This window comes from Hyla sarda, chromosome 9, assembly GCF_029499605.1.
Source record: "Hyla sarda isolate aHylSar1 chromosome 9, aHylSar1.hap1, whole genome shotgun sequence".
In the NCBI taxonomy this organism is placed as follows: domain Eukaryota; kingdom Metazoa; phylum Chordata; class Amphibia; order Anura; family Hylidae; genus Hyla; species Hyla sarda.
In genome coordinates this window covers 5,481,029-5,499,699 of record NC_079197.1, presented here as the reverse complement: position 1 = coordinate 5,499,699, position 18,671 = coordinate 5,481,029, and the positions used below count along the sequence as shown (strand labels likewise).

General features: G+C 44.4%; 1 protein-coding gene across 6 annotated transcripts in view; it reads left to right on the top strand.

Moving 5' to 3' along the window:
- Positions 1-18,671, top strand: part of RALGDS (ral guanine nucleotide dissociation stimulator) — a 137,861-nt gene that overhangs the window by 110,261 nt on the left and 8,929 nt on the right. For all 6 annotated transcript variants that reach the window (XM_056539396.1, XM_056539395.1, XM_056539397.1 and 3 more), the window contains exons 2-13: positions 3,277-3,453; positions 6,525-6,718; positions 7,336-7,410; positions 10,227-10,420; positions 10,513-10,634; positions 12,887-13,102; positions 13,219-13,322; positions 13,934-14,018; positions 15,951-16,028; positions 16,505-16,591; positions 17,460-17,492; positions 18,280-18,401. In XM_056539396.1, the coding sequence (XP_056395371.1) occupies positions 3,277-3,453; positions 6,525-6,718; positions 7,336-7,410; positions 10,227-10,420; positions 10,513-10,634; positions 12,887-13,102; positions 13,219-13,322; positions 13,934-14,018; positions 15,951-16,028; positions 16,505-16,591; positions 17,460-17,492; positions 18,280-18,401 (1,487 nt within the window). The remainder of the gene's footprint in view (positions 1-3,276; positions 3,454-6,524; positions 6,719-7,335; positions 7,411-10,226; positions 10,421-10,512; positions 10,635-12,886; positions 13,103-13,218; positions 13,323-13,933; positions 14,019-15,950; positions 16,029-16,504; positions 16,592-17,459; positions 17,493-18,279; positions 18,402-18,671) is intronic.

Sequence of the window (18,671 nt, the reverse complement as noted above, 5' to 3'; positions counted from 1 at the left end):
GTGATGCTGAGCTGCTGTATCTAATCCTGTTATGTGTAATACTGGCTACTGAGCTGGAGTATCTAATACTATGTGTTGTTATTGTGCTGCTGCATTAGATACCCCAACTCCAGCAGTCAGTATCGCACCCAAAAGGATTAGGTAGAGCAGCTCATCAGACTGGATCACCCCTAATAAGATTAGATACATTCCTCAGGAAACAGAATCGCACGTGACCGGCTTAGATACATCAGCACGTCAAACACTATCCCACTTTCAAACATTAGATACGTGGCTCAGCAGACAGTATCGCACATGACCGGACTAGATACAGAGGTTAATTGTTAATACATAATTGGCTTAATATGTTGTGCTGTTGTGCTGCTGTATCTAAGCCTCTCAAATGGGATACTGTCTGCAGAGCTGCTAAGTCCAAGCCTACTAGTTTAGGTACAGCAGCTCAGCATACAGTATCACATATGATAGGCTTAGATACAGCAGCTCAGCATACAGTATCACATATGATAGGCTTAGATACAGCAGCTCAGCATACAGTATCACATATGATAGGCTTAGATACAGCAGCTCAGCATACAGTACCACATATGATAGGCTTAGATACAGCAGCTCAGCATACAGTACCACATATGATAGGCTTAGATACAGCAGCTCAGCATACAGTATCACATATAATAAGCTTAGATACAGCAGCACAATAACCACACAGTACTACCTCCCCCATAATCCTAAATCTTGTCTCACAATGAAAGACAAAACCGATACGTTTCTTCTTCGCCGCCATCGCGGTCACGCCGATTCTTTCTGAATATGAGGAAGGAAAACAATGACATTTGGGGCATTTTCTTAGCACATAAGTATCAGGTGAAGTATGAGGAAGGAGACCTCCGTGGGACTTTCTGCCTTAGCGTCTCTGAAAGGGGTTAAATAAGACAGGAAGTGCAGTTGTCTATAGCAACCAATCAGAGTCCAGTATTCTAGATTTTCCGTCAGCGCCATTTGTTTACGCTTTTTCAGGTGTGTATATACAGCGACTGTTTCCAGGTAATGACCTCATCGCTCCCATAGATTATAGGGCCACATCCGGCTCCTGTGTTTGTTCCCAGCTAATGTCATACAGCATTGTTTTACAACCAGGGTGCCTCCAGCTGTTGCAAAACTACAACTCCCAGCATGCCCGGACAGCCAACGGCTGTCCGAGCATGCTGGGAGTTGTAGTTTTGCAACAGCTGGAGGCACCCTGGTTGGGAAACACTGTGATAACTGTTCTAAAGGCTGTCAGTTGGGAGTGGTAGTTTTGCAACAGCTGGATGCACCCTGGTTAGGAAACACTATGATAACAGCATGCCAAAGGTTGTACAGGCATGCTGGGAGTTGTAGTTTTGCAACAACTGGAGGAACGCTGGTTGGGAAACACTGTGATAACTGGTCCAAAGACTATCTGGGCATGCTGGGAGTTGTAGTTTTGAAACAGCTGGAGGCACCCTGGTTGGGAAACACTGTGGGAACTGTTCCAAAGGTTGTCAGGGCATGCTGGGAGTTATAGCTTTGAACAGCTGGAGGCACACTGGTTGGGAAACACTGGAGGCACGCTGGTTGGGGAAAGGCTATCTGGGCATGCTGTGAGTTGTAGTTTTGCAACAGCTGGAGGCACACTGGTTGGGAAACGCTGCTGTAGATTCATTTACTTTCATAAAACCAGGACCCCAAACCCCACCATGTGGCACTTCTGGGGCTCCAAAGCCCTGTTGTAAATTTTTATTGCTACCTGGCACCGTCCCTCCGCCACTTAAGAAGCGCCAAAGCATGAACGGTATGTTTACTTTACAAACCTCCTAACAGGATCATTCGGAGCACTTGACGATCCCATTCTGGCGCCCGTCTCCGAAATTCTGCGGCCAGTCCAGACTCTCGGCCCGGGAGCTTGCACTCCATCGTGGGGGGGGATGCAGAATTAGATTATGTAAGAAGCCGATGATGAATTTCTAGCTCCGATGGTTGAAGAGAAGGACACGTAATCCCATAACGGGTTTTACTCGCTAATCGTATTTTGTTTTATTATTTTGTTCGCCTTTTCTTGGCCATCTGCTGGTTGGCAGCTGCCGTGGACGCGGCGCGGTGGGTGTCATTGTCAGAGAGGCCCCGGATCCGATTACATGTGCGAGAGAGGATTATTATGGAATCCGTAGAGGAAGGCGCTCCGGGGGCTGGAAGCTTTATCTGGCGCTATTTAATAAATCTCAAGCATTTTATAAAGGGGGCGCTATAGAGCCCGAGGTCCAATGGCGGCATCTGTATAGAACTGCAAAGACGTATGGGCATGGGTGCAGATTGGTGCAGGGCTGTCATTCCCAACCTGTGACGCTCTAACTAATGCACAACTACAACTCCCAGCATGCCCTGTATTTTAGCATCAGCTAGAGCAGTGGTTTCCAACCAGGATGCCTCTAGCTGTTGCAAAACTACAACTCCCAGCTTGCCCTGACACTGTCGGGTTATGCTGGTGTTTGCAGTTTAGTATCAGCTAGCGCAGTGCTTTTCCAAACCGTGTGCCTCCTGCTGTTGCAAAACTACAACTTCCAGCAGGCCCTGCGAGTCTCTAGCTCAGTATTTCCAAACAGTGTGCCTCCAGCTGTTGAAGAACTACAACTCCCAGCATGCCCAGACAGCCGAAGGCTGTCTGGGCATGCTGGGAGTTTTAGTTTTGCAACAGCTGGAGGCACACTGTTTGGAAAACACTACTCTAGCTAATGCTAAACTACAAACAGTGTGCCTCCAGCTATTGCAGAACTACAACTCCCAGCATGCCCGGACAGCCCTGCGACTCTCTAGCTCAGTATTTTTAAATAGTGTGCCTCCAGCTGTTGCAGGACTACAACTCCCAGCATGCCCGGAAAGCTGAAGGCTGTCTGGGCATGCTTGGAGTTGTAGTATTGCAACAGCTGGAGGCACATTGTTTGGAAAACACTGCTCTAGCTAATGCTAAACTACAAACAGTGTGCCTCCAGCTGTTGCAGAGCTAAAATTCCCAGCATGCCTGGACAGCCTTTGGCTGTCCGGGCATGCTGGGAGTTGTAGTTCTGCAACAGCTGGAGGCACACTGTTTGGAAATACTGAGCTGGAGAGCCGCAGGGCATGCTGGTGGTTGTAGTTTTGCAACATCTGGAGCATCACAAATGCTATAGGACAGAGTAATGAGGCTGTGACTTGTAATAAGGATATGTTGGTGCATGATGGGTGTGATTGTTCATTAACCCCTTATGTGTCTTGTCTTCACAGAGCTCCGCGCAGGAGATCGGAGAAGAGGTGGATGATGGCGTTATCTACAGCATTTCCTTGCGGAAAGTGCAGCTCCACCACACCGCCACCAAGGGGCAGCGATGGCTGGGGGTCAGCAGGGTCCCGTCCCCCATGGGCACTGCTGAAGGCGGGCTTGCTGGACCCCGAGATACTTCGGTGAGTAGACGGTGGGCGGGAAGGGGTAACTCCATATCAAATTTTGTAACAAACGGTTGACAGACGCCATGCACGCTGTTGATTGGTCGGGTATCTCTTGGTTGCAGACAATAACATGTGCCATGTTTCTGTCTAGGACCAGTTCCCGCACCTGCACATTAAAGGGGTACTCCAGCATTTTAAAACGCTATCCACAAAGGAGGGTATAAGTGTCTGTATCTTTGGCGCATCTATAGGGAATGCATGGAACGCGTGCTGACCCTGTGCTTCATGGAGCAGGGAGAGTTAGGCCCCATTCTGGAGACCCTTGGGATTCTTTGTTTGCACAGGGGATACGTAAAAAACAACAACTTGGAGTACCCCTTTAACGTTATAGCGGTTAAGTGCCAGGTCTAGGGGCTTCTAGCTACACCTCCTACTTGTTGGTAAAAATCTGACAACCAAATTAGGGGTTGAGCAGGTTAAAAAAATAAATGTCTAATGATCACCGACAAAATGGCCGCCTCAGGTCTGTGTCTTTCAAGGCTGTTTAATATCTGGCCGCCCCTTGATAAAAACAAGAAGCCTCCATGCCTAGACAGATTGTGTGTTTTCAGACCCACCGCCTCCCTGTCAAGGACTGGGTGCGGCGGGGACACCAGCCGGCCAAGTGGAGGTCAGCCAAGATGATACGGTAACACGCAACCAATTGGGAATTGTGACCCAGCCGGTCTCCAGGGGGGGGATAGTTCAGTTTATAGAACCCAGGAACGGAAGGGTAAGCGCTCCCTGGAAATATCAAACCTTCATCACAACTTCATGGAGGAAGGAGAAAATCTCCAGGCCTGACATTCCTCTCCGTCCCCGGGGACCATAACGAAATAACGTCGGCAATCTGCACATTCAGCACTTCAAATGGTGACATGAAGGAAAAGGCAAATAAGCTGAGCGTATCCTGTCATAAATTAGAATTATTTTAGAAAGGCGGCACGCAAGGCCGCAGCTGTACAGCTTCAAGGGCAGCACACGCCCCAAATAACTTTATACTCAGATTTACAAAAATGTTTATTACTATTGATAGCCAGAGATCCTGCTGCCAAAAAAGTGCACAAGGATGTGGCCTATTGCAATCTCTCTGTTAAAGAAGCCCCCCCGCCCCCCATCCACCCCATCCACCCCATCCACCCCATCCACCCCAGAGGGGTCAGAGGCCTCCCTTTGCCAAGGCTTAGGGAGAGCCAGATTATCATTTAGGGTCACTTCTGTAGGGCTGTGATGTGTGTTGGTCACCTATAGGGGGCACTCTTTAAGCCGCCAGCATACACCAAGTGCTTACAATTATGTAAGAAAAGGTACAAGGTTATGCATATCATTTTCTAACCCTATGGTAACAGTAGACTCCAAACTGTGGACCTCCAGCTGTTGCCAAAGGCAATGTCCGGGCATGCTGGGAGTTGTAGTTATGCAACAGCTGGAGGCACACTAATTGGGAAACCCTACCATGGAGGACTGGGGTATATAATGAGGCACACCTAGACAGATCTATCTGGGGTCTGGAAAAGTTGGGTGACGATTGCAAAACTGGAACTCCCAGCATGCTCGGATCAAGGCATGCTGGGAATTGTAGTTTTGCAACAGCTGGAGTTCCTCTGTTTGGAGATCTAGGCTATAGTGCAAATAGTGATCTCAAATGTGACCCTCCTTTGCTAAAAAAAAAAAAAATACCCAAAAAAGTGCAGATGCTTGAAGGGTGCTCTTACACTGTGGAGTTTTTGCTGCAGCTTTGAAGCTAAAACCAGGTGCAGATTATAATGAATAAGAGAAAATAAAGAACAGACGCTGCTTCTACATTTATTTATTTTATCAATTCCCGGTGTGGAGTGGATTCAAGAACAGTAGAAGCAGCATCTGTTCTTTATTTTATCCAGTTCAATATGATCCGCACCTGGTTTTGGCTACAACGCTGCAACTAAAAAACTGCACAGTGTGAGAGCAGCCTTCAAGCATCTGCACTTTGAAGCAAAGGAGGGCCACGTTTAAGATGACCATTTGCACTATAGCCTAGATCTCCAAACAGAGGACCTCCAGCTGTTGCAAAACTACAATTCCCAGCATGCCCGGACAGCCGACGGCTGTCCGGGCATGCTGGGAGTTGTAGTTTTGCAATTGTCACCCAACTTTACATCTTAAAGGGGAACTCCCATGGAGATTGATATAGTAAAAGTATAACAATAACACCTGCTATCGTTTGTGATTAATGTGTTAAATGATCCATGTAGAGCCGGGAAACCTTCTGCAACACTTTGAAAGCAATGATTTTTAAAGGGGTACTCCGGTGGAAAACTTTTTCTTTTGTAATCAACTGGTGCCAGAAAGTTAAACAGATTTGTAAATTACTTCTATTAAAAAAAAACTTAATCCTTCCAGTACTTATTAGCCGCTTAATACTACAGAGGAAATTATTTTCTTTTTGGAACACAGAGCTCTCTGCTGACATCACGAGCACAGTGCTCTCTGCTGACATCTCAGTCCATTTTAAGAACTGTCCAGAGTAGGAGAAAATCCCCATAGAAAACATATGCTGCTCTGGACAGTTCCTAACATGGACAGAGATGTCAGCAGAGAGCACTGTGCTCGTGATGTCAGCAGAGAGCTATGCGTTCCAAAAAGAAAAGAATTTCCTCTGTAGTATTCAGCAGCTAATAAGTACTGGAAGGATTAAGATTTTTTAATAGAAGTAATTTACAAATCTGTTTAATTTTCTGGCACCGGTTGATTAAAAAAAAAAAAAAAAAAATTCCTTGAAATATTCCTTTTCCCCCCCCCCAGCACCCACTGTACTGTGTTTCTATTACTTTATTGGCAGGGCTCAAGCTGAAAAGGGGTTAATTTACACTAAGGCTCTATAATCCCTACTGTTGGGCCGAATACTCCTGGGATTGATAATATGACACCTAAGCTGATCTGACACATCTGCTCCTCATATAACCACCGCTTTTCCATAGCCCTGATTTACCATGTTTTAGGTCCCAACCCATCCCAGTAATTCATGATTTTTGTCTCGAATTTTCTCCTTCTTCTTCTTGATCTAGTTTGAGAACGAGACTGCCCTGAGCCTGTATGAGACATGCAAGGTGCGCACCATCAAGGCTGGAACACTAGAGAAGCTGGTGGAATACCTGGTCTCCGCGTTCAAAGGCAACGACTCCACCTACGTCACCATCTTCCTGTGCACCTACCGGGCATTCGCTACCACTAAACAGGTCCTGGACCTGCTGCTGAACAAGTGAGGATGGTCATTAAACAGCAAGTCCACATCTACAGCAGGGCTCTCCAAACTGTGGACCTTCCAAATGTGGCAAAACTACAACTCCCAGCACGCCCGGACAGCCAACGGCTGTCCGGGCATGCTGGGAGTTGTAGTTTTGCAACAGCTGGAGGTCTACCATTTGGAGAGCACTGCTGTACTGGGGTCAAGAAGCGGTTAAATTCTCATTCAAAGTAATATATTTTAACTAGATTTTATATCAATGTATTTATATAATTATTTATATATAATATATTATTTATATATTATATTAATAAATAAATATATATATATATATATATATATATATATATATATATACTTTATATAATTATTTAGATCTTATATAATTATATAATTATTTATGTATTATATAATTATATCATTTATCTATATATATATATATATATATATATATATATATATATAATTTATATATTTTTAATTTTTTTTTATTTGTGTGTATATACATTGTGTGTATGTATGTATGTGTGTATATATATATATATATATATTATGTATATATATATATATATATATATATATATATATATATATATATATATAATTATAAATTTTTTTTTTTCCTTTTTAAGGTTTGGGCGTCTCCACCCTCATCTCAACGGCGAACACTCCCATAACACTATAGATGATCGGCTCGAGCTGAAGAAGTAAGTGTTCTGACCAACAATCTGCGGCTGATAATTCTTACCAGGCCTCATGGCTTTCACCCAGAAATACAAGATGTTCCGCACGGGGAGAGATTTGGACACCGATACTCCAAATGATCACATAGTAACATCAGGGCGTCTGTGATTAATGCACCAAGGGGAGCCATGTTATCTTTCACACCTTACTTGCAGCCTTTCAGTGTTTCTAAGGCAGTGTTTCCCAACCAGGGTGCCTCCAGCTGTTGAGAAACTACACCTACCAGCATGTCAGCCTGTGACGCATAATTAGTGCACAACTACAACTCCTAGCATGCCCTGACTGTTGTTGAGGTATAATGGTGTTTGTAGTTTGTAGCTAGAGAAGTGCTTTCCACACAGTGTGCCTCCAGCTGCTGCAAAACTATAACTTCCAGCATGCCCGGACAGCCTTTGGCTGTCCGGGCATGCTGGGAGTTGTAGTTTTACAACAGCTGGAGGCACGCCGGTTGGGAAACACTGCTATATGGAGGCTTTGGGTATATATTGAGGGATAACTAAACTGATCTGTCTGGGGTCTGGAAGAGTTGGGTGAACGATTATCATGGCATAGATTATAAGGGTCACTCAGGAACAAATGTAACCAATAAAAACGGCCGACTAAAAAGAGTTTGAGGGCCCCCTCTGTTCTCAGGTTATGTGTGGTATTGCAACCCAGCTTCACTTACCTAAATCAGATTATCGAAATATATGATCTGCTGGACTATATACTTTACAATTTAAAGGGGTACTCCGGTGGAAAACTTTAATTTTTTTATTTTTTTAATCAACTGGTGCCAGAAAGTTAAACAGATTTGTAAATTACTTCTATTAAAAAAAAATCGTAATCCTTCCAGTACTTATTAGCTGCTGAATACTACAGAGAAAATTATTTTCTTTTTAAAACACAGAGCTCTCTGCTGACATCACGAGCACAGTGCTCTCTGCTGACACCTCTGTCCATTTTAAGAACTGTCCAGACTAGGAGAAAATCCCCATAGAAAACATATGCTGCTCTGGGCAGTTCCTAAAATAGACAGAGATGTCAGCAGAGAGCACTGTGGTCGTGATGTCAGCAGAGAGCTCTGTGTTCCAAAAAGAAAATAATTTCCTCTGTAGTATTCAGCAGCTAATAAGTAGTGGAAGGATTAAGATTTTTTAATAAAAGTAATTTACAAATCTGTTTAACTTTTTGGCACCAGTTGATTTAAAAAAAAAAAAAAATTAAAAAAAGTTTTCCACCGGAGTACCCCTTTAAGGGTTAACGGCCCTTTAATAAAATCACATGTGACCGGCTCAGCACAATTCTAAGCTTCTGCTTGTCAGCGATTACATTTTGGAATTTTCATGGAAATCGTTTCGCAAATAAAAAAAAAAACACAGGGACTTTCCAGACTGGAAATGAAAGCTCTTCTATTCTCTGTCCAGTCTGCAAAATCCGGGAGATCAAAGCGGTAGAGGAACAGGCGGCTGGTGCAGACAGTGCCCTGAGACACCCGGCCCGTGCAGGCTTACCCCGTAATCACGTCTGGAACCTCTAGATGAGTATATATAGCGCTACAATCCCCCATGAGATGACAACACAAGGAACAAAAATAATCCCAAAATTGTCACTGTCAGAATCTGAACCCACAGAGATGGTGGAATAGAACTAAGGCCGGCTTCACACCACGTTTTTTCAATACAGTTCCCGTATCAGGTTTTTGATGGAAAAACTGATTCCTCAAAACCCGACTAAACTGTATCAAAACGTGTGTATAAATTTTAATCCGTATTCGGTTTGAAAAATTATGTCCGATGCATCCGTTTTTTAAGGAACAAAAGTGTACGTTTTTAACTTTTCACTCCATTATGAATAAAGTTTCACTTGTTTGATTGAGATTCCCCAAAAAAATAAAAAACTGTGCAAAGTCAAAAACCGTATGGTGCAAACCCAGATGGAACTGTACGCACATAAGGTTCTGTACGGTTCCCATTGACTTCCAAGTAAAAAAAAAAACGTATACGGTTTTTCACCCGGACCAAAAACTGTGATAGGCTACGGTTTTGGTTTCGGGGGGAAAAAAACGGACAAAATCGTACTGGAATGCAAAACGGATGCAACCGGATGCATCATTTGGCGTACGGTTTTCAATGGAGAGTCAGTGCATACGGTTTTCAATACGGTTCCGTGCGGTTTTCACATTAAAAATGTATACAGGAACTGTATTGCAAAAACATGGTGTGAATGCACCCTAAAGGGTGCATTCACACCACGTTTATGCAATACAGTTTCCGTATCAGGTTTTTGATGAAAAACTGATTCCTCAAAACCGGACTAAACTGTATCAAAACGTGTGTATAGATTTTAACCCGTATACGGTTAAAAACTGTATACGGATTGAAAAATGATGTCCAGTTGCATCCGTTTTTTAAGAAAAAAAAAGTATACGTTTTTAACTTTTCACTCCATTATGAATAAAGTTTCACTTGTTTGATTGAGATTCCCCCCAAAAAATGTATGTATGGTTCCTATTGACTCCCATGTTAAAAAAAAAAATGTATACGGTTTCATACGGTATTTCACCCCTGGGCCAAAAACCTATGGTTTTGGGTAAGGGAAAAAAAATTGACAAAACCGTACAGGATGCAAAATGGACACAACCTGATGCATCTTTTGGCGTACGGTTTCCAATGGAGAGTCAATGCATACGGTTTTCAATACGGTTCTTTATGGTTTTCACATTAATAACGTATACGGGAACTGTACTGCAAAAACGTGGTGTGAATGCCGCCTAACAAGCGTTTTCTTTTATTTTCAGCACTATCTCCTCTATCCTGGGAGCCTGGCTGGATCAGTACTCGGAGGATTTTCGACAAGCGCCGGATTACGTGTGTCTGAAGCAGCTCATCGCGTACGTACGGCACAACATCCCTGGGTCCGACCTGGAGCGCAGAGCTCGCAATCTACTGTCGCAGTTCCAGCGGCAGCAGATCAGCGAGTTGGATCAGGATGGTGAGTTACGATCTAAGAAAATGAATGGCTGCCAATGTGCACCACAGCATGTCCCCCCATCGCTGACCTCGCCTTCCCATTGTGTCTTACAGTCGTAGACCACACAAGCTGCACCTTCCGCCTTGTAGAGGAGAGCGCGCTCTTGGAGGGGAAGCCGGATTTCCTGTCATTCCAGCAGGACGTGGTGGCAGAACAGTTTACGGTCATGGACGCTGTGAGTGCCGCCATTCTATGTGTATGGGTCTACCAGTGTTTTTTAGGTGCTTGTAGGTGGGGAGTGTCTGATAGTTGGGTGTCTAACTCTTCTACAGATCATGAGAACAGCCCCCCCCCCCAATGTTAAAGGGGTACTCTAAATCAACTGGTGCCAGAAAGTTAAACAGATTTGTAAATCACTTCTATTAAAAAATCTTAATCCTTCCAGTACTTTTTATGGGCTGTATACTAAAGAGAAATCAAAAAAAGAAATGCATTTCCTTTGATATCCTGACCAGTGCTCTCTGCTGACCTCTGCTGTCCATTTTAGGAACTGTCCAGAAAAGGAGAAAATCCCCATAGCAAACATATGCTTTTCTGGACAGTTCCTAAAATGGACAGCAGAGGTCAGCAGAGAGCACTGTGGTCAGGACATCACAGGAAATGCATTTCTTTTTTGGATTTCTCTTTAGTATACAGCCGCTAAAAAGTACTGGAAGGATTAAGATTTTTTAATAAAGTGATTTACAAATCTGTTTAACTTTCTGGCACCAGTTGATTTAAAAAAAAAAAAAAAAAAGTTTTCCACGGGAGTACCCCTTTAAAGGGGTACTCCAGTGGAAAACTCATTTTTTTTTTTTTTTTTATTATTATTAACTGGTGCCAGAAAGTTAAACAGATTTGTAAATTATTTCTATTAAAAATTCTTAATCCTTCCAGTACTTATAAGCTGGTGAATACTAAAGAAAAAATTATTTTCTTTTTGGAGCACAGAGCTCTCTGCTGACATCACGAGCACATTGCTCTCTGCTCTGACATCTCTGTCCATTTTAGGAACTGTCCAGAGCAGCATATGTTTTTCTATGGGGATTTTCTCCTACTCTGGACCGTTCTTAAAATGGACAGAGATGTCAGCAGAGAGCACTGTGCTCATGATGTCAGCAGAGAGCTCTGTGTTCCAAAAAGAAAATAATTTTCCTCTGTAGTTTTCAGTAGCTAATAAGTACTGGAAGGATTAAGATTTTTTTAATAGAAGTCATTTACAAATCTGTTTATCTTTCTGGCACCAGTTGATTAAAAAAATAAAATAAAAATTCCACCGGAGTACCCCTTTAAATATAGCCAAGATACAAACTGAATGCCATTCCATTTATATGAGGGTGGGGAGAAGACCCCTATATTCATCCCAGTGGTCAGACACTTATTGCTTATCCTGCACTGTCAATTAAAAAAAACTTTTGACATGTTGTAGAGACATGTCAAAAGTTTTGATCGGTCGGGGTCTGTCTTCACATCCCAACCGATCGCTAAAATGAGCCAGGAGAAGAGCGACCTAAGCGCGTTCTCTCCCGCCTCGGTGTCATGTGACCGAGACCAATGTACAAGTCTATGGAATTTCTAGGCACTTCTCTCCCTGATCATTCTAGCGATCCGTTGGGGTCTGAACACTCAAATGTGACTGATTAAAACTGTCGACATGTCTCTAGGACAGTGGTCTCCAAACTGTAAAACTCTAGGTGATGCAAACTACAACTCCCAGCATGCCCGGACAGCCGTTGGCTGTCCCGGCATGCTGGGAGTTGTAGTTTTGCAACAGCTGGAGGCACCCTGGTTGTAAAACACTTCCATAGTTATAGTAGACCAGAGGTCTCCAAGCTGTGGACCTCCTAGATGTTGCAAAACCTATAAATCGCAGCTGTCTTGGTCTTGCTGGGGGTTGTAATTTTGCAACAGCGGCTGTGTTTTTCGAGCTCTCTAAGATTAAAAGGGTATTCCAGGAAAAAAAACTTTTTTTTTTTCTTTTAGATCAACTGGCTCCAGAAAGTTAAACAGATTTGTAAATTACTTCTATTAAAAAATCTTAATCCTTCCAATAATTATCAGCTGCTGAAGTTGAGTTGTTCTTTTCTGTCTGGCAACAGTGCTCTCTGCTGACATCTCTGCTTGTCTCGAGAACTGCACAGAGTAGAAGAGGTTTGCTATGGGGATTTGCTTCTACTCTGGACAGTTCCCGAGACAGGTGTCATCAGAGAGCACTTAGACAGAAAAGAGCAACTCAACTTCAGCAGCTCATAAGTACTGAAAGGATTACGATTTTTTAATAGAAGTAATTCACAAACCTGTTTTAACTTTTTGGATAAAAAGTTTTTTTTCCTGGAATACTCCTTTAAACTTACGGATCTAAAATCCAGTCACCCTAAAAGGTCAATGTTGGATTTCACTAGTCGTGGTGGAGTATAAAGCCCAATCCTCTCTCTCTCTCCATCTTAGGACCTCTTTAAGAAAGTGGTGCCGTATCACTGCCTCGGTTGCATCTGGTCCCAGAGGGATAAGAAAGGCAAAGAACACCTGGCGCCCACGATCCGCGCCACCGTCTCTCAGTTCAATAGCGTCACCAATTGCGTCATATCTACGTGCCTGAGCGACCGCTCGCTGAAGCCCCAGCAGAGGGCTAAGGTGGTGGAGCGCTGGATAGACGTGGCCAGGGTAAGCTGATCCACAGAAGGGCTTTCATTTCACCCCCACAAGTAGTCTCCAATCGTGGCGCATTTTATTCAGACTCTTTTTTTTTTTAAAACGGTTTTGTGATCTTTTATTTATAGGAATGTCGCATTCTGAAGAATTTCTCATCTCTCCGCGCTATTCTGTCGGCTCTCCAGTGTAACGCCATTCACAGGCTAAAGAAAACCTGGGATGAGGTGTCCAGGTGAGGGCGATTTACGGGTCTATTTATTTGTATGTAGGTTGACGCATGCTGGGAGTCGTAGTTATACATGGCAGGTTGGAGACCTCTTCTTTGAACCGTGTGGACCTGCATATACTATATTACAGTGTTTTCCCAACTGTAGGTCTCTAGGTGTTGAAAAACTACAACTCCCAGCATGCTCTGACAGACCTGTGATTTACAAGGCATTGCGAAACTACTACTCCGAGCCTGCCCTTACAAACCTGTGGCTCGCCACCTATTACAAGCATACAAGATGCCCTTACAAATATACAACAGATTTCCCCAGCCTGTGGTCTCTAGGTTTTGGAAAACTACAACTCCTAGCATGCTCTGAGAGCCCTGTGGTTCACCAGGGATTGCAAAACTACAACTCTGATCATTCCCTTACAGCCCTATGGCTCGCCTTCTATTGCAAAACTACAATTCCCAGCATGCCCTTAAAGCCCGGTACCTCTGTCTATTGCAAAACTACAACTCCCAGTGTGCCCTGTCTGCATTCAACTGTCAGGGCACTCTGGGAGTTGTAGTTCGGCACCACCTAGAAACCCACTGGTTGAGACCACCGACATACAATGTTCTTTGTATTCCAGGGAGAGCCTCAGAACGTTTACAGAACTCTCAGAAATATTCTCTGACGAGAACAACCACTCCTTAAGCCGAGAGCTCCTGATTAAGGTGAGAGGAAGGGGCCGCCGTCGTGATGGGGGAGGGATTGGAAGAGGTTATCCAGGAATTAAAAAAACAGCACCACTCCTGTTCTCAGACTGTGTGTGGTATTACAATTTGGTTCCATTCACTTCAATGGAACTGAGCTGCAACACCCCAGCTCAGTTCTTAATTTCTAATCCTGGATAAGCCCTTTAAAAAATGTCGCCGCTCACGTGGTCTGTTAAAGGGCCAGGCCAGCGGTTGTTTGTGTCTTTCTGCAGACGTCACAAGCGTGGGGGCCCCGATATCATTCATGCTGCCGGGCGGGACGTCTGTAGGCTGCTGCTAGGTCATTGCCCTTATCTATGAGGGAAACCCTTAGTACACACCCTGACACCTCAGGCCAAGTGCACGATGGAGGCGTCAGACTGGGTGTGCTGGAGAAGATCACAGATATGTGGGAGGCCGAGGGATTCCCTCCTCTTATCTCCAGCATAGATCCAGTCCAGCATTACAGCAGAGATAAACAATGTCTGTCCGCGCCAGCTGACCTCAAGTGGGCACCGCAAGATTATACCAGAGCAGTGTTTCCCAACCAGGATGTCTCCAAAACTACAACTCCCAACATGCCAAGACAGCCGTGAGTTTAGTACTGAGACTCTATATCAAGGGTGTCTAACCTTGCAGCGGTTGCAAAACTACAACTCCCAGCATGCCCAGACAGCCAAAGGCTTCTGGGAGTTGTTGTTTTGCAACAGCCAGAGGCACCTTGGTTGTAAAACACTAACATAGAGCAATGTTTCCCAATCGGGGTTCCTCTAGCTGTTGCAAAACTACAACTCCCAGCATGCTGTTTTGCAACAGCCGGAGGCACCCTTGTTGTAAAATACTAACATAGAGCAGTGTTTCCCAACCAGGATGCCTCCAAAACTACAACTCCCAACATGCCAGGATAGCCGTGAGTTTAGTACTGAGACTCTATATCAAGGGTGTCTAACCTTGCAGCAGTTGCAAAACTACAACTCCCAGCATGCCCAGACAGCCAAAGGCTGTCCGGGCATGCTGGGAGTTGTAGTTTTGCAACAGCTGGAGGCACCCCGGTTGTAAAACACTGACATAGAGCAGTGTTTCCCAACCAGGGTGTCTCTAGCTGTTGCAAAACTACAACTCCCAGCATGCCCAGACAGCCAAAGGCTTCTGGGAGTTGTTGTTTTGCAACAGCAGGAGGCACCTTGGTTGTAAAACACTAACATAGAGCAGTGTTTCCCAATCAGGGTTCCTCTAGCTGTTGCAAAACTACAACTCCCAGCATGCCCGGACAGCCGAAGGCTGTCCGGGCATGCTGGGAGTTGTTGTTTTGCAACAGCTGGAGTCACCCTGGTTGTAAAACACTAACATAGAGCAGTGTTTCCCAATCAGGGTGCCTCCAAAACTACAACTCCCAGCATGCCAGGACAGCCGTGAGCTTAGAACTGAGACTTGACTATATCAAGGGTGTCTCACCTTGCATCTGTTGCAAAACTACAACTCCCAGCATGCCCGGACAAGTTGGTTGGACACCCTGGTTGTAAAACACTGCCTTAGAGGCAGCTGCACCTTTTTATATCCATGCGTTCCAGCCGGAGCAATACAGTGCATGACGTCTCCTATTTCTGGCCCCATCGTAAACTTTTGGGAAGGGCCACAAGGAATCCGCCCGTTATTGCCAAATGCCTTTTTAACCACAAAACAATTGCTCGCGCATAGTTTTCGATTGCATTCGCCTGTCAGATTGAACAATGCGTGGGAAGGTGTGACCCGCTGCATGATTCAATGGCCTTAGGCCACCACCGGCGCCTGTCCAGATGTCGCTGATCCATTAGGAATGCGCAGTGATTTAACCCCGTACTGTGGAGAGTGCTGCCTGTTTTCCCTCTTTTGGCATCCATAACACCTTTTTGTTATCCTTTCCTTTTTCAGGAGGGCACTTCCAAGTTTGCCACCCTGGATATTAATCCGAAGAGGGCGCAGAAGAGACACCAACAGCAAAGAGAAATGGTGAGTGACACATTATAGAGCAGTGGTATACAACCAGCGTGTTGCAAAACTACAACGCCCAGCATGCCCAGACAGCCTATGGCTTTCCGGGAATGCTGGGAGTTGTAGTGCAACAGCTGGAGGCACCCTGGTGGGTAACTACTTCTACAATGTTCTCATTATGTTGTAGGAGGTAGCACGTAGGGGGGCTGTTATAAAACTACAACTCCCAACATTCTTTAAAAAAAATTATAATAATAATTGTCCCAGCTGTAGCAAAACTACTGTTCTCATCATGCCTGAAAGCCTGGCATTCCCCAAACTGTTGCAAAACTACAACTCCCAGCATGCATTGACAGCCTGGGAATGTTGGGGGTTATAGTTTTGCAACAGATGGAATCTACATCACTGATGTAGATTGTTGACTACGACTTGCGGCCTCTAGTGGTGACTTGCGGTAGTGCTAATTTTTATTCATTTATTTCGTTATTTTGCAGGGCGTCATGCAAGGAACCATTCCTTACCTCGGCACTTTCCTCACCGACCTGGTGATGCTGGACACAGCTATGAAGGACTATTTAGAGGTCAGTACTCTTAGGCCTAGTACAGTGGTCCCTCAACATACGAGGGTAATCCGTTCCAAATGGACCATCGTTTGTTGAAACCATCGTATGTTGAGGGATCTGATCTGTGCAATGTAAAGTATAGGACAGTGGTCTACAACCTGCGGACCTCCAGATGTTGCAAAACTACAACACCCAGCATGCCCGGACAGCCAACGGCTGTCCGGGCATGCTGGGAGTTGTAGTTTTGCAACATCTGGAGGTCCGCTGGTTGAAGACCACTGGTATTGGAGGTTATACTCACCTGTCCCTGCCGCTTCGGACCATCACCGCTCGTCACAGCTGCCCTGGATATCACCTTCCATCGCTGTTGGCGTGTCCCCAGGGTGTCCCCGATGCTCCGGTAAGGCCTCTGCTTCCCCGGCATCCTCGCTCTCCGTCGCCGCCATCACATCGTTACGCTTGCCGCTCCTATTGGATGACGGGACGGTGTGCACAGCGACGTGATGAGGACGATGGAGAGCGCCGACGATGCAGGGGATCCCGAAGAGGACGCGCCGGGGCCCCAAGGACAGGTAAGTGATCGTCAGCGGACCACATGGGGCACCGTAAACGGCTATCCGGTGGCAGGTGAAACAGTCTGCGCTGCCGGATAGCCGTTTATGCGATGGCCCCGACACACAAAAGCATCGTATGCTGATGCTGCCTTCACCATGTGATGGACTCTGAGAGTGATCGTATGCTGAAATGATCATATGTCGGGGCCATCGTAGGTCGGGGGGTCACTGTACTCTTCTGTCCCAATTATTATGTAAATAGAGTATAAATATACACAAGAGCCGCAACGTTTACTTCTGTCCTTATTAATCTCGCTCTTCTCTGTCCATAGGGAGGCCTAATAAACTTTGAAAAGAGACGGAAGGTGAGTTTGCTTTGTAATTTCATTGCATCCCATCCGTTATATAAGAATTTATACTGGTTTACCTATTGCATCCCATCCGTTATATAAGAATTTATACTGGTTTACCTATTGCATCCCATCTGTAATATAAGATTTATACTGGTTTACCTATTGCATCCCATCCGTTATAGAAGAATTTATACTGGTTTACCTATTGCATCCCATCTGTAATATAAGAATTTATACTGGTTTACCTATTGCATCCCATCCGTTATATAAGAATTTATACTGGTTTACCTATTGCATCCCATCTGTTATATAAGAATTTATACTGGTTTACCTATTGCATCCCATCTGTAATATAAGAATTTATACTGGTTTACCTATTGCATCCCATCTGTAATATAAGAATTTATACTGGTTTACCTATTGCATCCCATCCGTTATATAATAATTTATACTGGTTTACCTATTGCATCCCATCTGTTATATAAGATTTATACTGGTTTACCTATTGCCTCCCATCCATTATATAAGAATTTATACTGGTTTACCTATTGCATCCCATCTGTTATATAAGAATTTATACTGGTTTACCTATTGCATCCCGTCCGTTATATAAGAATTTATACTGGTTTACCTATTGCATCCCATCCGTTATATAAGAATTTATACTGGTTTACCTATTGCATCCCGTCCGTTATATAAGAATTTATACTGGTTTACCTATTGCATCCCATCTGTTTCTTTATTTGCTCTATTAAACGTTTCTTCCTTCAGACTCATTTGTGTGTTTCTTTTGTTTTAGGAGTTTGAGGTGATCGCCCAGATAAAGCTTCTGCAGTCGGCATGCAACAACTACAGTTTTATCCCGGATGACGCATTTGTAGAGTGGTTTCACAGCGTGGAGCGTCTGACAGAAGCGGAGAGGTGAGCGGACAAGAAGTGGCAATGGGGCCTGGATTATTATCAGTTTACTAACATTAAAGGGGTCGTCCAGGATTAGAAAAATGCAAAAAAAACAAAACAAAAAAAAAACAGCACCACATTCACTTCAGTGGAGCCGAGTTGTAATACCGGACACAACCTGTGGACAGGAGTGGTGCTGTTTTTGTGAAGAAGAAGCGGCGTTTTTCCAATCCTGGACAACCCCTTTTTAAAGGATGGATTGACATAGAATAAAAGTGAAGCAGAATGTGG